Source organism: Dreissena polymorpha, chromosome 13 (genome assembly GCF_020536995.1).
Source record: "Dreissena polymorpha isolate Duluth1 chromosome 13, UMN_Dpol_1.0, whole genome shotgun sequence".
Classification (NCBI taxonomy): domain Eukaryota; kingdom Metazoa; phylum Mollusca; class Bivalvia; order Myida; family Dreissenidae; genus Dreissena; species Dreissena polymorpha.
The window spans coordinates 69,411,748-69,437,477 of record NC_068367.1 but is presented as its reverse complement, the minus strand read 5'-3'; the positions used below and the strand labels follow the sequence as shown (position 1 = coordinate 69,437,477).

At 36.6% G+C, this 25,730-nt stretch overlaps 1 protein-coding gene across 1 annotated transcript; it reads left to right on the top strand.

Moving 5' to 3' along the window:
* Positions 1-197: 197 nt before the first annotated feature.
* On the top strand, positions 198-25,504 carry LOC127855640 (60S ribosomal protein L27-like). The gene is made up of 5 exons (XM_052391389.1): positions 198-281; positions 8,731-8,813; positions 16,221-16,390; positions 22,527-22,637; positions 25,426-25,504. The coding sequence occupies exons 2-5, from the start codon at positions 8,733-8,735 to the stop codon at positions 25,472-25,474; spliced, it is 411 nt and encodes a 136-aa protein (XP_052247349.1). The 5' UTR covers positions 198-281; positions 8,731-8,732; the 3' UTR covers positions 25,475-25,504.
* The last annotated feature ends 226 nt before the right edge of the window (positions 25,505-25,730 follow it).

The window sequence follows — 25,730 nt, the reverse complement described above, 5'->3', positions numbered from 1 at the left end:
CACTGGCCATGCAACCGGGTTTCATTTTATATTGCTTCAATTTGCTAATTATTTATTGCATCGTCAGTTTGCTTTCATCACGAAATTGACAGATTTAGCCTATCTTCTTCCTCTCTTCTCCCTCTTCTTTCATTTTTATTTCATCGTCCTCTATTTATTAACTCCATGATGTCGGATAACCAACCGATCGACACAATTATTGTGTGTAACCTGTGATGTTTATGAGAAAACAAGTAAACCCACAACACTTCCTTTTCCGGTTTGCGTCCAATTCATCGCAAGTATGTTTTAGTTGTCATAAAAAATCAGCCATCAGCCACGTAAATCAAATGTTAAGAAAACCAGCCAAGTGAAATTTGGTCACATCATATATCGCCCTTCATGTTTCTATCAGTTAAATACTGCACCTTATTGTGTGTCTGGCGTATTGAAGCGCCGAATCTTCAATATGCAAACAAAATTATTAATAGTTAAGCTGGATGTTAGTATTTATTTTCACATAATAAATTTACAACTTATTTTGTAAATATTGAAAAAAAAGAAAAGCTTGTGTAAAACTCTGATGACCGACATGTAATAGAACAGTTATTTATCTTTTAATATATTGTCAAACAGAATGAAGTTATAAAAGTAAATATGTTGATGTCGGCCTGCTAATAAAAGGGTTAACTTAAATGATATGTCTGATCAATAGACCCTTTTCACAATAAGCCAAAATCGATAAGAGCGCGAAGTCACGTGACTCGCAGAAATCCAGAACGAGGCGAAACGTGATGCTGTTTATAATACCACGCAATGCCGCATCCAATTTCAACCCATCACGCTTTTGACGTTACGATATTGTCAACACAAGATGACATCATCAGTAAATATATACTTACCATTTTAAGTGTCAATACATTTTCTTGATTAAAGTACTTGTTTTTATTCACATGTTTGCACAAATGTTGACACTGTTAGTTTGAGCCTTTTTATCACGGTGTTTAATCAAAGATCTATCAATAATCTTGTTTATTGTTATATCTGTTGTTTAATCGTCCCTTTGTTAAGCACAAACCCATTATCTCGTTATGATCAGATACTGTGCCGACATATATTAACTAACAGCAAGGTGTCATAAACCACACGTTGCAGATGTCTGGTCATTTCCACATAATTTATGATACCCCCATGTCTTCTCGTGGTAGTGGTATTGCATAGTCATTTCTTAGAGTTGTTTAAAGCCAAATACTCAACTGTTGCTTTAATTAGATATGTAAGATTTTGTAAAAATTGAAAGTTATTTTTGCCAAACAGATTGTCAGAAACTAAATACTGTATAGATATTAGCAGTTTACTCATTATAATGAAGTGCTTAATACCCATACATTTTTAATATTTTAACAAATTAATGCTAAACATTTAACGTATTCAACGGTTACCGGTAAATTTTTTAAACTCCGTCATTACGTAGTCCTAAGAAGAGTGTACAGTAGTGTACGAAACGATTCCCGGACATTCGTTCCCACGGTCAATCGTTCCTACGCTAATTTTGACAATAAGGACATTCGTTCCTAAGTTTTTTTTCATCCGGACAATCGTTTCCACATTTTTTTTCCAACATACTGTAATAATGTTATAACCGTCCCGAATGTAAAACATTACAGTCAACTGCTCTATAATGATCGATATTCTCAACCATTCGCATAACATAGGAAAAGAAAGTTGTCACGTTCCGCCTCGTTCTGAGATTCGACTCGTCACGTGATATCTAAAAATAGCAACAGTGTTCGTATTGTGAAACTGGTCTATTATGCAATTATTAGTGGACCGTTTATATGGAAGACCAATCCCTTTGTAAAATTGATGTTGATCAACATTTTTTTTTGTTCAAAGGCAAGGTTCGCCAAAACTTGAAAAATCTGTCAGTCATTTGGACTGACAGACTTGAAATTTTTGTCAGTCCGAAACAGTTTCTGTCAGTCCCACTGTCCGATTAAACTATAACAGCAAATCACAACAAAAGAAGTACCTTTTAGATGTTTATTGGTTTTGATCAAATTAAAATACAATAAAAACATGTCCAATGTCGATATTATTAAACAATTATTATATTAATAATAAACCACATATAAACCAAAGGCATACTTTTTAGACTTCTTTTTGTCAAACTGTTTTTTAGCCTCCACAGCTCTACAAATCCGTGTTCTTGAAAAGTTAGGGTGACATCCAATCAAGTTTGACTTAAATGCACACACCCATTCACACTACTTTGAATGATTCCAATTTCTGTTTATTAGCCAATTCACAAGCTCTAAAACTACACCTATTGTTGAAATATATTTTCTCTTAGCTGAGGTGGTTGATTTCCAGGTTCAATTAAATGAATGTATTTCACACCTATTTCTTGATAGAAAGGCTTATGATAATAACCACCATTCATTCTTGTTGTCTGACATAACACAAAACATATTGCTACAAACTATCAACAACAAATCAACACATAAATATCCCTATGTCCGAATTTTAAAATATCCGAAATATAGTACATCGGCTGAAAAATCTAATTTTGATTTCAGAAATTGTTGGTATGTAAATTAAAATATATCCTTCCCAGAACAATATAATAATGAAACTATTTAACAGAAATGCTCACATATGCCTGTTGAAACAAGTTTTTATGCGGTTTTTGTTGTGGAGAAATTAAATGGAACAAACAAAATGGCGGACGCACTCGGTTGCTTTTTTTAACAAAGACAATTGATTTTGAACTCGGATGTGATAGTCAATTCTAATACAACTTTAAACATCAAAATGAAGTTAAGAAAAAAAGAATTATGACAGAAGTTGAACAAAAAGCATTTACCTTCTAATAATCCAATAGCACATTATACAATTTTAAGCGTTCATTTTGAAACCATTTTTCATCCGATTGTGTCGGTCAGTCGGACCGATTATCTTAAATCACTTGTCGGTCCTGAGAAAAATTTGACGGTCAGGACCGGCGGACCGACGGTTTTGGCGAACCCTGCAAAGGTTGGCTGTTTTTTTTTATAGATATTTCCTTATTGAATTGGTCGCATAACTGTCTTGTTTACAAATATAAAAACACTTAAACCACTGTTTTTGTAGTTGTGTAGCAGGGCTCGGTATAAGGAGAACTAATACTGCCTTGCTATAATTCAGGGCTCGAATTTAACTTTTTTTCTACTTGCAAAAAATTGCGAGCAGCTTTAATACCAACTTGCAAAATAGAAAAATTCCCCCTAAATTTTTTTATTTTTTTTAAAAGAACGATGTGTCTCATGATTATTATATCTCAATTCTATTTCAATTTAATCTTTGCAAACATACTAAATTATGAAAATGCAATGAATATAGTGCAAACATGTACAAATGTAATAATGAGAGGGTATGTAAAAAAATCCCCCAAAAAGGGAAACGTCGCGAAAATTCCCCCTCCTAAGGGCTGCGGACCCCTTCCCCCAAAAGTAGTGTTAAGGGCGTTGGAATAGTCGACTGTTTCACTTTGTACCAATACCATCTGCGTATCTGTATATACCAGGCTACATGCAAGGTGCGCGCTTACGCAGAAGGCATACATGCCAGAAATTTTCGGGTGTAAATCGGGACAGTCCATTAAAAATGTCGGGATATGACCAAAAAGCAGGACACCTAAAACGATCAATTGTGCCACCTTTACTGAAGTCAGTAATCAGCTAATTACTTACACAAACTCATAATTTCTGGCAAATATTGACGATAAATGTGTTTAGAATTGCATGAACACAGACGTTCTCCATTTTTCGGAAGTAAACAATCATGTGCACCATGTAGATGAATCCATTTGGGACTAAGGCAACGTTCAACGGGATGTGCGAACATTGAGTACTGTTTTTATTCAACCAATCATCCATTAGCTCTAAATTTAGATTGATGCAATATGTACACATTATTTTCTGAAAATCAGTCAAAAACGAAAGTAAATTTATGTCTCTGGTATCGGTCAGCGCTCGATTTGATTGACACTGAATACCGCGTTATTATAGTATCTTTGTACTTGATTTGTGCCTTGAAATACAAATAGCAATCTGCTTATTGCACTACTATGCATCTATCACTAGCAATTAACGACCCTTATCATAAAAATATCCTGGTGTGAATGCCAGATAAAATCAATAATTTGCCGATATATCGCTGATAAGGTGTCAAAAATAACACTGGATCACTCGACATGTAGATATGGTTTGTTATTAGGGGGCAATAAAGGGATTAGCGATGGTAGTTAAAGCCAGACGTAGCTTGAATAGGGAAGTTTATTGTGAACTTATAGAGCGTATATCGTTTTGTGTGAATGTCGGGACAAATAGTGTCACATCGGGACACCGGGACAAACACCCCAAATGCAGGACTGTCCCGCCAAGATCGGGACATCTGGCATGTATGGCAGAAGGGTACTTGGGCGTTCCATAAATTGACCTAAGATTTAGAGATCATGAGGTAGAACAGCATTATACCTACTAATTTCTTTTCACTATTTGTTTACTCGCAAACAAATACTAGTGGCTTAAAACTTAACTCGCAATCGGTATTTTTTACTCGCATTTTGCGAGTGTTAATTTCGAGCCCTGCTATATAAGCTAGCTTTAATAGCAACGCGTTAGAGTGTCTTCTTTGGAACCGGACGGTCACGGGTTTGATCCCCATGGTGGTCGGGGATTTTTCTGGCTGGGTTACAGTTGTTAAGATATACAGTGCTCCAAGTAGGATTCGAAAAGGACAGGGGGCTATTTTGTCAATAGGGCACTTTCGACCCGCAGCATTTCATCAAAAGGACACTTTCAAGCGTGGGGGCGTATCTCAAATGCTCCCTGTTGCATATTAATTTTGATGTTATTAATAATTGTTGGAATATTTTATTCCCATTATTATTAAACCCAGCAAATAAAATGTCTGCAATGAGAAATTAATTAATTAAAATGTTATAAGAGATTTATAAATTATCATATAAAAAAAATTAAATGAAAGGACAGGGCGGGGCTTCAGAAGGGAAGGGCTGAGCGCGCTTCAATTTCGGCCTAGCTGAAGCACTGATATATGTAGGATTTTTGTTGAAAAATCATTAGTAATTTTAACTTTTCACACAAGAAGTTGCATGGATGATGCATAGTGTAACGCATGCGCTATGTAGATTTATATAATCATGTCGAAATGTCTAGCACAGTTCATAGTGTGAAGATAACTCAACCTTATTGATAGGAGCTGTTCTGTAAAATTGTTCTGATATGAATTGATGCTGTGATCTTTACAAGCTTCAAATTCATATGAAGACTGTAAATCCATTTAACGACCTCTGTTATAACGCTGAATCCAATATAATGTGGGTGGGTCTTGGCTCCCGTATCTCAAACCTTCTATTTCGGTCTGGAGCGTTTTCTTGACATTCAAATCAGTGCCTTCCCCAGGAATTTGTTCAGGCGCCCCGGGGGTGGGTTCGGTAGGGGTGTCCCCTCCCGTCGTTGATTTTTTTTAATTTAACGTGTCAATTCACGTTCTGTGGTGCGTCATTACTAAAAAAAAAACAGCGTCAAAAGACGTCATTTGGTGCGCTATGACTCTTCAAAAAAAATCCCCCAGTCATTAAAAAATATATTTTTTTATATTGTTTAATTGTTTTAAAACTTTTCCACACAGATAGTAAAATCCCGACTCGAACGATTCCCCAATACATCCGTTTCAACCCGACTCTATTACTGTATACTTACTTTTTTTCAAGTTTCTATTTATTACCCGATAATCCCGTTTATTACGTTTTTATCAATCTCTTTCTGGTAAATATTTACGATAAAAGCTTTCAGTTATTTCTTTAACACAAACCTTGCCATTTTTTAAGTGACTATTTATAGATTTGATGAAATATTGCCTCTGAATTGCGTCAGTCCCCTGACCTGTTGTGTGCTTGTTAAAACGCTCAATACACGCCATTTGTATGCAATAGACGCGACGTTGTACATGCTGCATAATTTTCGCGCTCTTTTTAATTGAGAAAAAGATTCGACACAAAATAAATTTGCACTGCTAATTTGAAGCAAAAATATTTAAAGTTGCGGTAACATTTACATTCGGAAGTGTGTTTCGGATTAAAAACGCTTTAACATCGACTTACGGTAATGGGTTTCGGATTACAAATTTAGTTATTCCCATTTGAGATTTCAACAAATATTAACCGTTGCGTTATATATTCAACGATAATTTGTTTACACACTTTACGAGTCGAATAAATGTTTTGACGGAATTATGCATGAAATTCACGTTATCCACGAGGATCACGGCCGGTTGCCATCATCAGTCTTCTAACTATCGATTATCGGACGAAACATTTACAAGTGTGCGTAATTAATTCAACAAAAATTTGTTAAAGCGCATTACGTGTCGAATAAATGTCAGAAAACGAGGTGAATCAGTTCTATAAATGGACATGTTGAAACATACATGTACTGGAATTAAATTAATTGTTATCACATAATTGTAACTGGGAGTCATTTGCACAACTTACTCGCTATAATAATTAATTGTTTACCACTTGCAATTAATTTCTCGTATTAATTATGAGTCATAGGTAACACTTGTTTACAGTAAAAAGGTGTGATGATGATGCCCGAAACCGTCTTTAATGTTCTGTACTGTACTAATTACCGGTTTTATATTACTCAAATGGTACAACTTCTTGCTAATCAAGCTGCGATAAACTCTTACTTCTTGCCCGACGTCAATCAAAAATAATGGTCGATAGTTAACCCCGCCCTCATAAGCATTCGCGTAACCGATTGGACGATGAACTTCACAGTTTGACGACTGGAAAGTTACCAGATACATCCTTGTCAGCATTTAAATGACTGTGTAATGTGGCTAGAATAATCGATACGCGCGTCATGCTATTCTCTTATCAGTGGATTATCCATTACCCCATGTGGTGTTTATGGCGATTACTTGTGAAAGTAGGTACCGAGTGCTCTTTTAAAACAGGGAATATTGATACACTGATAGGGAAACCTTGATTTTTTTGGACAATCTCCACTTTCTTTTACTGAAGAATACACTGATCGGAAAATTTCAAGCGCCCCGGGGACTCTGATTTCGAAATTCAAGCGCCCCGGCAAGGGGCGCTTAAATGGCCTGGGGAAGACCCTGATTCAAATATGGCTGCATCCTATGTGCTGATTGTATAATTCCTCAATTTCAAGCAATTAAGAGACTTACAATTACTCAGGAATTTGACAGTTTTAAGTTTGATTATCTCTTGTTTGGTGCAATACAGGTGTGAAAATAGCTGTCAGCATTTTTCCTCTATATAAAGTTGGCTCGGAAAACGACACCATTCCCAATGCGACCATTTTTCCCAATGTCAAGATAAACAAGATGCGTTTGTTAAACTTTGAAGGATGACCTTGACCTTCACCACTCAAAATGTGCAGCTCCATGAGATACACATGCATTTCAAATATACAATTTCTAGCTTCAATATTGCAGAAGTGACATTACATGAGCAATTTTGACCCATATATTTGACCTTGAGGGATGACCTTGACCTTGAAGGATGACCTTAACCTTTCACCACTCAAAATGTGCAGCTCCATGAGATTCACATGCATGCCAAATATCAAGTTGCTATCTTCAATATTGCAAAAGTATTCATAAAATAAGCATTTTGGGCCACATATAGTTGACCTCTGACCTTGAAGGATGACCTTGACCTTTCACCACTCAAATTGTGCAGCTCATGAGATACACTTGCATGCCAAATATCAAGTTGCTATCTTCAATATTTCAAAAATATTCATAAAATAAGCAATTTGGGCAACATATATTTGACCTCTGACCTTGAAGGATGACCTTGACCTTTCACCACTCAAAATGTGCAGCTCCATGAGATACACATGCATGCCAAATATCAAGTTGCTTTCTTCAATATTGCAAAAGTATTCATAAAATGAGCGATTTTGGCCACATATATTTGACCTCTGACCTTGAAGGATGACCTTGACCTTTCACCACTCAAAATGTGCAGCTCCATGAGATACACATGCATGCCAAATATCAAGTTGCTATATTCAATATAGCAAAAGTTATTGCAAAATGTTAAAGTTGGCGCAAACCAACCAACCAACAGACAGGGCAAAATCAATATGTCCCCCACTACTATATATAAGTGGGGGACATAAAAATTCCCAATTTACAGAAAAACAGTTTTGGCATCATGGTGTGACTTGGAAGGCCTTTTTAAAGGAAGAGATAAGGTCACAATTAAATTATTGTTGGTTTGCCTTTTACCGACCCTAGATTTTACAGGTGGGTAGGTAGGTAGGAAAATTATTTTATTTTATTTGATAAATGATATTTTTAATACACTTATAGTCTATGAAAATTTAAAACACTGTTATTAAAGCACTGTTGCAGAATTTTCGTGGATTTCATTGGAAGAAATAGGGGCATATGAAATTCCAACCATCGGATCAACCTAGATGGGTCAGGGGCCATAAGAATGGACAGGGATTTGCATGAATAAATATTGCAGTGGGCTCTTTTATGATTGGCGAAAAATAAATTGAAAATAAAAAAAGATCGTTTTCAGAAATCGCAATAACTTTTTTGGGTCGGGGGATAAAAGTGGGTCGGTCGGTTAAGGCCATACAAACTTAATTTTCATTTAGGCCTAAGCTTTTGAGTTAATAATGCATGTGTTCATTTCAGCCATGGGCAAGTTTATGAAGTCGGGCAAGGTGGTACTTGTCCTAGGAGGTAGATTCGCTGGAAGAAAGGCAGTCATTGTTAAGGTAGGGATTTGCTAAGTTTCGGTCATTGTTTTGAAGGTTATTTATATGCAGTGTTTTTTTTTTCAGTTTTGGGGGAAAGGGGTCGGGTCCCCTGAGGGGGAAATTCGCGCTTAAAAGGGGAAAAAGGGGAAATTTCAATGCTCAGCAAGTAGCTGTACAAAATCAAGTTTTAACACTATAATTCACCATACATAGAGAGAAAAACATTATTCCAACTCTTTTTCTTATAAACATGTTATGTTTATGTTCAAAGATCAACATTTCTTGGCTTTTCTGCGAATTTGTCAATTATTTTGGTGACCTCCTCTGCTTCACCAAGTTTCTAGGTGTGCAGACATAGTCTTATCAGGGACTCAATTGTAGCTTCCCCAAGCCTGTTTCTGCGTTTCACTGCCGGCATTTGAATACGACTGACTAAATTGTGCTTGTTTAAACAGAATATCTTCATTTTTAAGTTAAAACAGATTTTGTGTCAATTTTTTTCCGATAGCTTTTGCTGTTGTGCGACATGGTGGAATACGTACCGTTTGCGGTAGATGTCGTAAAGCGAAAGTTGTGATAGTGAACTATGGAAGGTTTGCGGTTAAGGAGTAAAGGCTAAAAGAAAGTAAACATGCGGACGCGGCAGTTCAGGAAAATTATAGTAAATAAATTTGTAAAGAAAGACATATTTAAATGAGATATTGATTAAAATTTAATAACACTTCCGAGAGGGGGAATTTTAAAAATATTTGGGGGAAAAATATATACTCTAGAGATGGGAGAATGGGGCCGAATAATGCCAAATATTTCATATAAAAAACACTGATGTGCGAGATAACAAATAAAAGTCAGTGTTTTTTTTTTTCACCTTTAGGAAAATGGTGGCGCGGCCCGTCCAAAGGGGAAAAACGCATCGTTTTTTAGGAAAAGGGGAAAATAGAAAAAATTTACTCTTTTATATGTAATGATATTTATTATATGAATACACATGTATGCATGAATGTTATATTCACAGCTGATTGTCTTTGTCCTTTTTATGCCCCCCTTTGAAGAAGAGGGGGTATATTGCTTTGCTCATGTCGGTCTGTCGGTCGGGTCGGTCCCTCCACCAGGTGGTTGTCAGACGATAACTCAGAACGCTTGGGCCTAGGATCATGAAACTTCATAGGTACATTGATCATGACTCGCAGATGACCCCTATTGATTTTGAGGTCACTAGGTCAAAGGTCAAGGTCACGGTGACCAGAAATAGTAAAATGTTTTTTGAATGATAACTCAAGAACGCATACGCCTAAGATCATGAAACTTCATGGGTAGATTGATCATGACTCGCAGATGACCCCTGTTAATTTTGAGGTCACTAGGTCAAGGTCACAGTGACCCGAAATAGTAAAATGGTTTTCGGATGATAACTCAAGAACGCATACGCCTAGGATCATGAAACTTCATAGGTAGATTGATCATGACTTGCAGATAACCCCTATTGATTTTGAGGTCACAAGGTCAAAGGTCAAGGTCACGGTGACCCGAAATAGTAAAATGATTTTCGGATGATAACTCAAGAACGCCTAGGATCATGACACTTCATAGCAGTGTCCGACAAATCCATTGCCCGGAGCCCGGGGGCTACCGAAATTTTTCATCGGGCTACTGAAATTTTCAAACTGACGCCCGCCGGGCTACTATAAATCTATAAGAGCGGTAGCCCGGTTTATTTACAGACATACGTAGAATAAACACGCTGACCACTGTGTACTGCTTATAATCCGATAACAAAGTGCAATCAATTATCTAATCAGTCACCGATCACTTGCGGTAATGTCTAAAACAGTAACAGTTTATTTAATCATCCAATCAGAATCAACATTTGTCGTCTGCTAATAATATAATAAAAGCCGGTTGGATAGTTGGCGCACATGATGCAACATCATTTCGCAGTTTGGAATTCTTTGTAAACCGCAACAATGAGTAATAGCGACAAAGTTTTTGATATCCAAGGACGCCGAACATTAAATAAATCAAAACAATAGCGGATTCTTCAAAACGGTAACGAAACCGAAAATGAATATTAATAACAACGGTGTGAACGCGGTTAACACCTGCTAATTAGTTTGACTGGTCAAATAATATTTGGATTAATCGACTGTTAATCAATAATCCCATATATGCCCGATTTATATTTTAAAAACCAATTTATGGGTGGGTAATAGACGATAAGAGTCATAAACACAAACGTTTGAAATTTTCTGAAGTGTCAAATGAATTTCAGCATATGGTTCTATTTCAAGATATGATGAAATAAGCTCCCAATCAGGACCGTTTAATTGCAACATGCGTAAATCACCTGCCACGATTTGCACGCGTTGTGTACAGCTATTTTAGGTTACAAAATTCTACATTTAAGAAATGAATTTCTTTGTCCAGATTAAAAGCGCGCGAAAATTGGCTTGGGTGTATTTATTTGTAAATAAAAATTTCGTAGCGGATACAACATTGAGATCATTTAATTTCCATTAAAAGTTTCGTTGTGATTTTCAACAAAAGTACCGGGGTATCTCGCGAATTATTTGGCATTGACATTTCCTCTTAATAAAATATAATGTAAATACGCTGTATCGTGACCGTTACGCTGTATCAGTTCCTTCATTATTGAAACAATTATTGTATTGTATAATGACTGCACACACGTGTCGTAACATACGGATGTAATACGTAAATTCGGACAGTACGTAAAGTCGGACACAATTAAATAAATTATTTAATTCTCTTGATTTCTTGAAATTCGGTATTTGTTGTTAAAAAGGGCTATTGCATTGATTAACACCATATGTATGAGTCAATCGTATTGATCATCTAAACGCTTTATTTACGTTTACGACTTAACGTGCTGTCCGAATTTAAGTACACATACATATGCACATACATGTAATATCTACATGTAGTATATAATTGTCTTTGGTACATTTACATTTAAGTACACGGTGCCTGTACTGTAACATTGATTTACGATATTGACTGTGTACATCAGACTACTTGCTGTTTTATGTGTATGTATGTATACATATTATGTATATGTAAATGAATAAATAAAATAAAGATGAAAACCTGCCTCTTATCATTTTGTAGGAAAATTTTATTGGCTACCAAATATTTTTATTGGTAGCCCAGTGGGCTACCTGAAAAATAAGAAATTTGTCGGACACTGCATAGGTACATTGATCGTGACCCGCAGATGACCCCTATTGATTTTCAGGTCACAAGGTCAAAGGTCAAGGTCACAGTGACAAAAATCGTATTCACACAATGGCTGTCACTACAACGGACAGCCCATATGGGGGGCATGCATGTTTTACAAACAGCCCTTGTTCTTAAATATATATCAATGATTTTTTCAACATTAGTTTCAGACAGTTCAGCCTTCATGCACAGTCTTAGTTTTCCTAGCCATTTTGAGTCTAATTGGGATTTTTTTAATCGATAAAATGGAAAATTTGAGCATTTTTTTCTCAATAAAAAGGACCGAATTGGAATGTTTTTATCAATGAATATTGACACAATATAGATACATCAGGCCTTTCCCTTGCCATTTTGGGAAAAAATGCAATTCATGTTAAATTAACTGGTTTGGGAAAAACTCAAAATCATATTAATTATAGTTATATACTTTATTAGTTGTTTATGAAGTAAATTTGAGATATATCAGGGCTGAACATTAACTGAAAAACCAACTTGCCCTACCGGGCCAGTACTTCCAAAATCTACTTGCACTAAACGTTACATAAAGCAACTTGCCTAAACATGAAATATCACATCAACTGTAAACCTCATGTTGTTTAATAAACCAAAATGATACACCACAAAGCCTTTTTTATTTTTGAACATTCAACAAAATGATTACAGCAATTAAAGTCTACATTAAATGCTTTTTGTTCTTTTTTGCACTTTTCCGGGCGGACAACTAGATTATAAAATATTTTGCCCAGACCCAACTTTTACTTGCCAGGGGCAATAGGACAACCATTAATGTTGAGCCCTGTATATTTATCATAAGACAGTTATTTAAAAAAAAATAAAAAAATTTACTTTTGGAGGGGATTTTTCTACAAAATGGGGGAAAAATATACACTCTCTTTTTGAGGGGAATGGGGCTGAATATCGGCCCCAAAATTGCCATAAAAAAAACTGTAAGTAGCTGTAACATTAATAGCTTTATTACCCAAAGGGTTGCTGAGAGTTGCAATGCCCCATTTATTTTCCAAAGGTGCTAAAGTTGGTCACCAACACAAGGGCTAAGGGACACTCAAAATTGCCAAAACTTATCAATGTGTACATGTCTAAACCACTGTGGTTGTGTTAATGAATGGGTGCATATCTACCAGTGCTCCAGCTAGGATTTTAAAAGGGCAGAGGGGGGCTTTTTTGTTAAAAGGGCACTTTCAACGCACAGTATTTTGTCAAAAGGGCACTTTCGTGCGTGCGGGCGTTTCTGGAATGCTTCCTGTTACAGGTTGATTTATATGTTATTTATAATTGTTAGAATATATTATTCGCATTATTATTAATCCATTCAAATATAATGCCTACAATGAGGAATAAATTAAATACAATGTAATAAGAAATTTATTAATTATAATAAATAAAATATAATTTTATTTTTTTTCAAAGGGCATTGGGGGCTCTAGGAAGGGCAGGGGGGAGGTTCGGAAGGGCAGGGCGAGGTGCCCTTCAATTAAGGCCTATCTGGAGCACTGATATCTACTGTCAGAGTCGTCACAACAAAAATTATCAAAAGCTTTGGTAGTCCATTTATATGAACTACTGGGTTCCCAAAAATGTCAAGGACCTAGTAATGGGCTCTGCCAATTTCATCATAAATCAGGGGTTTCACTGGCCCAAAAAAATTGTCGCCACTTTTTCGCGGCGTGAAAACTGTCGGTATTCCACCTTATTAATAAGAACAATCATTTTAAGAAACCTTACTACATTAATGTCATTGACTATATTATCACTTTAAAAAGTATGTTAATTCATAAAAAAAAACAATAAGTACCTTCATAAGTCATACCTTCATAAGTCTAAATAAGCTTTATTTGTATATAAATAACATTTTTTTCAACTTGATAAACAACACAGATAACCAAAATAATAAATTAATGTTAACATCAATGTATTAAACAGTATGCTGCATAAATGTTTCGAAATTAATTATTTAAACATAGAATCACACCAATGTTCATTATTTGAAAGGGAATTAGAAAATAAAGCATCTCACTTCAAATTGTTTAACAGTTATATTTGGTCATTTGGACATGATATACATCAGCTTCTGTTGTTAACAAGTTTTCTGTTAGTGGTGGATGATTTCCAGGTTCAATTAAATGACTGTTTTTCACGCCTTTTTCCTGACAGAAAGGCCCAGATAATTGCCACCATCCATTCTAGTTGCCTGAAATAACATAAAATATTTTATACAAACTATCAACATCAAACCAACACATAAATGTCCCTATCTTTAAATGTCCGAATTTAACATATCCGAAATATAGTACATCGAGTGAATGTTTTACTTTTTATGCCCCCCTTCGAAGAAGAGGGGGTATATTGCTTTGCACATGTCGGTCGGTCCGTCCACCAGGTGGTTTCCGGATGATGACTCGAGAACGCTTAGGCCTAGGATCATGAAACTTCATAGGTACATTGATCATGACTCGCAGATGACCCCCTATTGATTTTGAGATCACTAGGTCAAAGGTCAAGGTCACTGTGACCCGAAATAGTAAAATGGTTTCCGGATAATTCAAGAACGCTTATGCCTAGGATCATGAAACTTGATAGGTAGATTGATCATGACTCGCAGATGACCCCTATTGATTTTCAGGTCACTAGGTCAAAGGTCAAGGTCACGGTGACCCAAAATAGTAAAATGGTTTCTGGATGATAACTCAAGAACGCTTATGCCTAGGATCATGAAACTTGATAGGTAGATTTATTATGACTCACATATGACCCCTATTGATTTTGAGGTCACAAGGTCAAAGGTCAAGGTCAGGGTGACCCGAAATAATAAAATGGTTTCCAAATGATTACTCAAGAACGCTTATGCCTAGGATCATGAAACTTGATAGGTAGTTTGATCATGACTGGCAGATGACCCCTATTGATTTTCAGGTCACTACGTCAAAGGTCAATGTGACCCGAAATAGTAAAATGGTTTCCGGATGATAACTCAAGAACGCTTATGCCTAGGATCATGAAACTTCATAGGTACATTGATCATGACTGGCAAATGACCCCTATTGATTTTCAGGTCAAAAGTCAAGATCACGGTGACCCGAAATAGTAAAATGGTTTCTGGATAATAACTCAAGAATGCTTATGCCTAGGATCATGAAACTTAATAGGTAGATTGATCATGACTCGCAGATTACCCCTATTAATTTTGAGGTCACTCTGTCAAAGGTCAAGGTCACGGTGACCCGAAATAGTAAAAATGTTTCTGGATGATAACTCAAGAACGCCTATTCCTAGGATCATGAAACTTGATAGGTACATTGATCATGACTGGCATATGAGCCCTATTGATTTTCAGGTCACTAGGTCAAAGGTCACAGTGACCCGAAATAGTTAAATGGTTTCCCGATGATAACTCAAGAAAGCTTATGGCTAGGATCATGAAACTTAATAGGTACATTGATCATGACTCACAGATGACCCCTATTGATTTTCAGGTTACTAGGTCAAGGTCACAGTGACAAAAAACATATTTACAAAATGGCTGTCACTACAACTGAGAGCCCATATGGGGGGCATGCATGTTTTACAAACAGCCCTTGTTAATTCTGAAATTGTTGTTATCTTAATCAATTTATATCCTTCCCAGAACATTACAATAATGAATATATTAAACAGAAATGCTCACAAATACATGTTAAAACAAGTTTTTATTTGTTGATGTGGAGAAATTAAATGCTTTTGCCAGCCCCATGGTTTTGATTTTAACAAAGAAATAATCATTATAATTAGTGATCGTCGTGACAGTTTGTCCCCGTGTTACTTAACTTATTTCTCAATATCATAAAGGAGCCTTTAATCCGATAATAACCCCCATAAAACTTGACAATAGCAGTAAAAACACCGTTTGTAACTCTTAAATGCTTCGGGGATTTCTAATGCACTCTGCACGGTAGGTCGCTTACATCGTCATAAATCAATATTTACAACTGACAGACGCTGGCCGCTAATGCTCGGTCGCGTGCTTTCGACTCGCAGTACATTTTCGGATAGGATTTTACAGATTTTTTTTAATTCGCCACTTTTAAAAAATTGGAGCCTTATTTAAAAATTGCGCCAATAATGGCGCCAATGGCGATCAACAGCGTAACCCCTGATAAATCCTTAATCCTGTTCTTACCGTCTGTTGACCAGAATTACGATGAAGGCACCTCAGACAAGCCCTATGGCCACGCTCTTGTTGCTGGTATTGAACGCTACCCTCGCAGGGTGACCCGCAGTATGGGCAAGAAGAAGATAAAGCAGAAGTCCAAGGTGAAGCCTTTCATCCGCGTGTACAACTACAATCACCTTATGCCAACCAGGTTAGGGATTTAGTCATATTGCAGTACATGTACTTTCTGAAAAAACACCTTTTGTTTTATAATATGACACCTCCTTTCAGATTATTTCCTGCTTTTCAGTGCTCCAGCTAGGCCTTTATGGCAGGGCAATCCGCCCCGCCCTTCCGAAGCTTGGCCCTGGCGTTCCAAGGCTCTGCCCTTTAAACCTGTCCTGTCATTATTATATCCCGCAAACAAAGTTAAGGGGGGTATATTGGAGTGAGCTTGTCTGTCGGTCGGTCAGTCGGTCCGTATTAAGTGTCCGCTCTTTAATTCAAGTTGTTTTCATCCGATCTTCACCAAACTTGGTCAGATCTTGTATCTAGATGATGCCTTGGTCAAGTTCGAATATGGGTCATGTCTGGTTAAAAAATAGGTCAGGGGGCAGGGGTTTTTTTTAGAGAAAGGGGAAGACGCTGGACGCTGGGTGAAAGGGGAAAAAAAGAGTGCGAAAGAGAGATATTAAGGGAAAAAATAAAAACTGTTCATTTCAATGTCTATAACTCATCAAAAGAGACTTGTCTCTGTCCTTTTTGTTCTTAAACACATTTAACAGGTATTAAAGTCAAAGTCCTTAATAAAGTTGCAGGTGTAGATCTAATAATGGGAAATGTTTTCAACTATATTTTTGTACTGGGGCCGGGGGACGATGTCAATTTTGTGATTTCAATTTCATGATGAATGGGTTGACGATCTTGATTTGCTACAGTATTGGAAGGGAAAGGAGCGGCAGCTGCCGATTGTCTACTTTCACTTTCACAATGTTCGATGTTGATTACCTCGGAATCCTGCTGGGTTATAACGGTTTTCGATGATTCTTACTTAAAAAATGCCTCGATGCGTTCAGTATCTTTTGAGTTCGAATGTTTTATTTTGTTTGTGTAAGAACGCTAATTGTGAGACATTTTTTTCTGTTTTCACGTTTATACCTCGGCTTGCACATAGCCCGGATGAAAATTCGACTGGTTTCCGGTAATTAATTGACGAAACACCCTTCTCGCGCAAGACCGGTATCCAGTAAAATAGTCACATGATAATTACGATTAGTTGCCCAGTTTACATGACGTTATTTAAGAGCTATATTTAGAATAACTGGGATTCCCAGATGTTGTGTGTTCGTCTGGAGAGAGAGAGCGCGAATTCGTTGTACATGGTGCAAATTGGATAATTGTCGAATGCCCCAAGGAAAAATAAACATTTCTTTGAGAGAAAATATTATATTTTGGTGAAAAATGATATTTTTGGTGGGGAAATTGTATTTTAAGGGGAAAAATTCTGGTAGGGGAAGACGCCGAATATCGGTGTCACTTTCTTAGTAAAAAAAACCCCTGGGGGGTCACTTAATGCGTTTTAAACATTGAGCATGATGTCTGCTCTCTAATTCAAGTAGTTTTCATCCGTTCTTCACCAAACTTGGTCAGAAGTTGTATCTATCGTATTTTACCATACATAGTGCGCTGCCATGTATAATGCGCATGCAATTTTTTATAACACCTTTTTTCAGATTATTTCCTGCTTTTCAGTGCTCCAGCTAGGCCTTAATGGCAGGGCAATCGCCCGGCCCTTTCGAAGCTTGGTCCTGGCGTTCCAAGGCTCTGCCCTTTTAACCTGTCCTGTCATTATTATATCCCACAAAGTTTAGGGGGGTATATTGGAGTGAGCTTGTCTGTCGGTCGGTCAGTCGGTCCGTATTTAGTGTCCGCTCTCTAATTCAAGTAGTTTTCATCCGATCTTCACCAAACTTGGTCAGAAGTTGTATCTACCGTATTTTACCATTGATAGCGCGCTCCCATGTATAACGCGCATGCGATTTTTAAAGCCAAAATAGAGAAAAAATGAATTCAAGACCAAAAGCCTGAAAATTGGGCCAAAAATGGCCACCATTCTTATATTGCGCAATCATTAAATATGAGTTTTTCGGGCGCTTAATTTTTTGTTTTAAAGTAGGGAGCGTTTATACTATCAGGAGCATGGGTTGCATAGCACTATATTTATGCAATTTTTAAGATTACTCTCTCGAGTACACCGTATTTGTCCTTATTGCCGCGCACTGCCATGCTCCCCATTAAATCCAGTATGACCCGGTATTTCGCGCCTTCTCTGCGTCTAGTTGATCAGTATTTATAGTGAGACAAACAATACACCCGAACGCTCAATTCCATACAGTTGGCGTTATCGGCAAAAAGCCATTAGACAAATATCATTTGTCTCTATTGAAAGAAAATAAAACGAGTCTATATCTCTATTGTTGGTTTGTAACCTACGTAGTATACTTGCACGGTAGCATATTAATGCAGAGATCAGTAAAAGATTGATAAATGTATTCGTCGTTTCAATGCTTAGGGGCCGAGAAATTTCGGCAAATCGGAACTCAACTTCCGTATAACACTTGCTCAATTAACCGTTAAACTCCTGCTTCGTTCTCTGCAAAACGTTCGAAGGCGGAGCTTTGCAAGTGGATGATTGCTATTGAGGAACAAACACACGATTGGTTCGGCATGTTGATTGCCAATTTTGTCAGCGAGAAACTTGTCGCTTTATTGCTTCAGACAGAAAGCGGCTTTCTTTTGATGACGTCAAACTGTCAATTCACATAAGAGTACAAATTTTCGGAATTGCTAACCTTAAACTTTGGATTAAATTATCAAAATAAAGCAAAAGCAAAGTTGAGAAATATGATTGAAATAATTAGCGTCATTTCAAATAAGATGTTTTGCGTTGTAAATCAACGAGTTTTCATGACAACAAAAACTTTAACAAACAATACCGCAACGACGCGGGGATCGATATACCTCGATTTTTTTAAATGAACAATCAATGAAGAAGTGTGAAAACACCAAGAAAGACATTTTTCATCTTTAAATTTTTGTCAAAACTGTTACTACCTTGTTCATTCATACCCTTTCCCGCTTTTTGTTGTTTTGACAACGGCCCCTTCAGTCTATAACATTATAGGGTGTAGTTTTCTGCAATAAAAAAATGGCGGCAATTGTGAAGATTTACGAAATTGATTTTTTGCAATTTAGCAACCAGGAAAGCGTTGTGTCAATGTATTACGCGCACTGAATTTATATTTTGAAATTTGAAGGTAAAAAACTGCGCGCTATGCATGGTAAAATACGGTATATGATGTCTAGGCCAAGTTCAAACATTGGTCATGGCAGGTCTAAAACTAGGTCACAGGAGCACTTTGTGTGTTTTAAACATTGCACATGGTGTCCTTTCTCTAATTCAAGTAGTTTATATCCAATCTTCACCACACTTTTTCAGAAGTTGTATCTAGATGATGTGTAGGTCATGTTCGAACATGGGCCATGCTGGGTCAAAAACTAGGTCACTGGGTCACTTAGTGCATTTTAAAAATTGAGCATGGTGTCCGCTGTTTTTTGTGAAGACAACATGCAAATTATTCTGTGTCAATGTGGCATGTGGGGGTATTCGTCACGTCTGGGACAAAGCTCTAGTTGACTACAAGTTTCTTAACACATGGGCATGTTTGATAAATGAAAGAAATGTTTGAGTGAAAATTGTTGCTGATCAATAACTTGTGAACAGATTGACCAATAGACTAGTTACTTTCCATGAGCTTTGGCCTTTGCCAGTAGATAACCCCAATTGAATTGGGGTCACTAGAACAAAGGTCAAGGTCAATGTCACACTAAGATTGAACATTTGGATCAATAACTTGTGAACGGAGGGACTGATTGGCTTGATACTTCCCATAAAGCACTGGCGTTGGACAGTAGATGATCCTTTTTTTAATTGGGGTCGCTATCAGTCTTCACGATAGTTCATTTTATCCACTAGCCATTCGGGCTACTGGAATGGCGAAGACAAGTAGCCCAGCAGCAAAATTACAAGCCCAAAGTAATTTTTTTTAAATATACACCCTGCTAAAGGGTTTCATCTTTCAATAGCAGATAATCTATTTAAAAGAAAAAATTGTATCCAGGGTATGTTAACTGTAAAGACTATTGCAAAAACAATTGCAACACAAAATAACAAGTCAAGGTAATTATGTCCTTTATTAATCATAACTCTTTAACATGTGATAAACAACTTCTTCGTTCATCTCATCATCACTGCCATCCTGGAGATCCTCTTTGTCAGAAACCATATCCAGTAAAACAAGAAACCCGAGTTATTTTCTAGAAGTTAACTTGACAAGTGAAGGCATAGATGCAGTGCTCCAGCTAGGATTTGAAAAGGGCAGGGGGGGCTTTTTTGTCAAAAGGGCACATTTGACGCGCAGTATTTTATCAAAAGGGCACTTTTGAGTGCGCGGGCGTTTCTGGAATGCTTCCTCTAGTCTTGCATGTTAATTTATTTTATTAATAATTGTTAGAATATATATTACCCATTTTTTTTTAAGGGCAGGAGGGGCAAGGCGGAGGTTCGGGAGGGCAGGGTGCCCTTCAATTTAGGCCTAGCTGGAGCACTTTAGATTGCTTACTTTTATCATACATGTTGACTTTTTTCTTATGCTTTGTTTTTTAAGTGTAGCTTATTAAACTCTGTCTTACAGAAGTAGCTTCTCCTTCATCACTGATTTTTAACGGCTTTTAATGAAATTCACGTTTCCGTGATTTTTCATAGTCATTTGTTGACTTATGACCGTAACGATCAGTAGTGGGCAGTTTCTTGCCAGGCTTTGCTCCAGCTACGTATTTAAGCATTATGCAGCCTTATGCGCGTAGGTACTTACAACTTTGGAAATCAACACACACACAAGGTTACAAAGTAAAACGATGTTTAATCTGGAAATGCAAGCCGCAGACGTCGATTAGTTTACCGGTACTTCAGCAGTAAACACATCAGCATGACGTGTGCCAATAGTAAATAACCAGTCTGAAATGTTCACTGCATGGCCTGGGTTAGGACTCGAAAATGACCGTTGAATGTATGAACCAATCGGAACGCGTTTAAATCTCGTATTTTAGGCGAAGTTGAACGAAGTTCTGTCAGAAATCTTCACGAAGTACTCACAAAATAATGACGTTTCACACACTTTAAAATGTAAACAATATTGATACATGGAATTTCTACTGGCCCGACGGGCGTACTGTACGATATGGCAATTTTAATAGGCCCGAGCTATACTTTACACGCCCAGGCCACAGGGCGTGCGCTTATTTTGCAGACTGCGCTATGTCAAAGGTCAAGGTCACTGTCACACTAAGTGTGAAATAGTTTCCGATCAATAACTCGTCAACTGATTTACCGATTGACTTGATACTTTCCATGTGCATTGGCCTTGGTCAGAAAATGATTTCTAATGAAATAGGGGTCACTATGTCAAAGGTCACTGTTACAATAAGTGGGAAAATAGCTTCTGATCAATAACTTGTCAACTGATTCACTGTTTGGCTTGATACTTCCCATGTGCATTGGCCTTGGACAGTAAATGGCCCCTTCTGAAATTGTGGTCACTAGGTCAAAGGTCTAGTTTGCTGTCACAATAAGTGTGGTCAGTTTTGTTGCAAAAAGTCCTGTGTCCACTGTCCAGGCACTGTTTTGGATGAATCTATCTCCAACAGCAGAACTCTTCTTTTGATTAATACAAACCTTAAATAATATTTTTCAAGCAATATTGTTTGAATATGCATTTAATCTATAAAATAAGTGGTGAATTTAAATTCCTATTCATTAATGGGATGCCAATAATTTCATTGCATTTGTAATAATATAAATTGAAATTTAATTGTGTAAGCTACTCTGATTCCTTCTGATGAGTTAAATGTTGATTTTACTGGAAGAAAACCTATATTTAATCTACAGCTTAAAGGCTGAATGTTGCCAAAATGAAAAAGGGTAATTGATTATGTTTCTTTTGCCCATGCAGAGATTTCATCTCATTGGTTATCTGAAGATGGGTTAATAGTAATTGTATGAATGTCACTTCTGTCTTGCAGATATTCGATGGATTTTATGGCTTGATTTGGAATGGAAATTTAATTAAGAGGGGCCCCCTAGCCGTATGTTCCTTAAGTTTAGGTGGGCCCCCAAGATTTTAAAAAGAAGAACAACCTTGACCAAACAGTTATAAATTCATTAAAATATTAATTTCTAGTAAAACAAAACTTAAGAAATCAATAAATCATCTTTGTCTGTGTTTCAGATATTCAATTGATGTAGTGTTGGACAAGGGGGCTGTTAACAAAGAAGTTTTCAAGGATCCTGCCCGCAAACGCAAGGCCAAGCGAGAAGTGAAGGCCAAGTTTGAGGAACGGTATGCACACTTGTCAAATTATTGTAAACCAGCTTTTTCCCTCACACCATGCCTATACATCAGGAATAGAATCGGAACCCATAAATATTTCAGCGTTTTTTCTCGATGTAAAGTTGGTGCGGTAAAATGGCACCTTTCCCAAGGAGTCCCTTTTTCCCATTTCAAAATACAAAATTCCCAATTCACACAAAAAATCCGCGGAAAGAATTGCATACGCTCATGTTTATCCCTTTGTAAAAACATCGCAGTCTACTAAATAGATCAGTTTACCTGCTAAGACAACACCCAACACTTAATCCATTTATGTCTGGATTTTTGGTTATCGCAGTACTTTATGTATGTCAGGGCTATACAGTCTTGGCATTAACTTTTTTAAGGCACTAGCCCGGTTGGGCTACCAGCTTTGAAATTTCACTAGCCCGAATCAATTTTAACTAGCCTGAATTAAAAGTTACAATTCTGTTACATTTATAACTACATGTATGTTTGTATTGAAGAAACATAGAACAATAAAGATTAAACAAATACACACTTAATTCTGTTTTTATCCACAGTCAATGTCTGACAAAAAAATTAAAACAATGTCAACAGACATCTCCATTCAATCATGGTCATTGTCTGAGTCTCCGACATCCAGGTCTGACATATTATGTATGCTCCTTAAGGCGGCCTGAAAAAAACAAACAATGTTATAACGTGATATAAATTTTCCAAACAAATCTCTGAATAAAGTAAATAAAATGTCAAACTTGCAATAATATCTGTGCATAAGAAGTAGCACAAGAAGGCAACTTTTCTTCCCAAACTTCTGAGTATTCTAAATCTAAAACGACATTTGTAGCAGTAGTTCTATCGCCTAAGCCACATATGGCTTATCGCCGATTTTACCAGCATCTAAAATGCAGTATAATACACCTTTGAATTTACTTTCAGGATTTGTACCTTGACAGATAAACTTGATCTGTACAAAAAAACAATACTTGCAAAGTGCATGATATTTAATTGCTTTTTTTTAACATTATGTATGACATGCACATACCAGCAAGTCAGCAATGCAGGCGCATAATCAAATTCCTTGGAGACATCAAAACCAAGCAAAGACCGAATATTTTTCCATGACCTTTGGAATTATTTTCGTTTCGTTGTTCCTATTTTGTGTTGCTTCCTTCATTCTCATTTTGAGGTTGAAGTTAATGCGATGCGCGCTCAAAATAACACAGAAAATACATAAAAATAAATGAATGCCGCAAGTTCTACACCCAGTAGTAATAATTGTTATAGCGTCTCGCGAGATCATCTTACAACACTGTTCGATAAGCGTCTAATCAATAAGTGCACAAGGGAAACAACCAATGCAGTTTTGAATAAGCGTCTATATGAAGCTATTTCGGACTTGTTACTAAGTTCGGACATGTAAAAAAGCACTCGACCCATTGGGCTACAGGCTTGGAATTTTCACTTGACCAACGCAAAAATCACTCGACCCGGTCGACGGTCGAGCGGGTAACGGCCAAGACTGGCTATAGATAACAAGCGTAGTTGCATTATTACGCAATTAAAATAACCAAAAACGTAATTAAATTCAAAATAAAGCGTACAAAAACGCAAATACAAATTTTATAACATAATTTCCGTAAAAAAAAAACTTGTGTCACGAAATGCAATTCCTACGAACACCGGGCTTATGCTTTAGACTGGTTATTTTCCGTACAAAAATGTACCGCCTAGTTTATATGCCGTCCTATGAAGAAAAGAAGGCAGTCTTTCCAGCGATTATCAATCTTTTGGGTAGTATTGTAATTATACGTAGACCGGTCCGATTTCTACTTCATTTTCAAGGTATTCAACTCTACTCAAAATTACCCGAAAACGAGGTACATCGCTTTGAATAGCCATAACTTCATCAATTGTGCAGCGATTTTCACGAACTCTGTCTTATTCAACGCAAAAATGAATAATCCTTGATCAGAAATTCAGTAATTGTTTGTTATGTACAGGTACCTTTTTGAATTCCATTTGTATAAATAATATAGAAACCTAAGTAGATTTTTATTATGTTATATATGTCATTCCCTAAATTGCCCAATTGAGTTAGAAAATCAGGGGTGAAAAATCCAATTAAGCTCAAAAGTAGGGGGTGAAAATGTTAACAAAAACCCTATTGTCGAAAACAGGGTGTGAATTACCCAATATACCCCAAAAGTTATCTATAGCCCTGGACTATGTATATTTATATTGTTGTTTCCCTGTTTGTTGGTTTGCGTCAAACTTTAACATTGGCCATAACTTTTGCAATATTGAAGATAGCAACTTGATATTTGGCATGCATGTGTATCTCATGGAGCTGCACATTTTGAGTGGTGAAAGGTCAAGGTAATTCTTCAACGTCATCATTCAAGGTCAAAGGTCAAATGTATGGGGGGGGGGGGGGGCATAGTGTTTCACAAACCCATATTGTTTTATAGTTAAAATGTAACTTGCATTTACATGTTTAAAATTGTATTAAATTATTTTCTAGGAGGAAAATGAATATAAAGCCATTACTTTTAAGGCATAATACTGGTTGTTGACTTGTTTCAATGAGTGATAAATTACCTATTAACACAACATGATGGCAATGGATGCTTTTATTTACTTGAATATAACCATTATCGAATAAACAGTACTGATAAAATCGCTTTCGATAAAATCGCTTTCTGTATTGCATTAATGTGATGAAAAATCATGACAGCATTTCCATCATTTTATCCATAATGGTATTTAATGCATTTGTGTTTGTATTTTTCAGATACAAGAGTGGCAAAAACAAGTGGTTTTTCCAGAAGCTCCGTTTTTAATGTACATATAAATAAACTGCCTAAACAAGATTTTTTAATCGTCATTAATTTCTTAACAATGAGAAGTTTTTACTTTCCGTTCTATCGGTACATGGAAAAGGTGAGATGTCAATTCAATCAAGTTGAAGTGTTGAAGTTAGTATCACAAGAACACATTTGCATGCTTCGACTGGATGTTTCTGTCTGTAGATACTGGGTATATTAAATTGAAAGGGGGCATATTAAGGGTAATATGGTACAATATAAACACAAATTG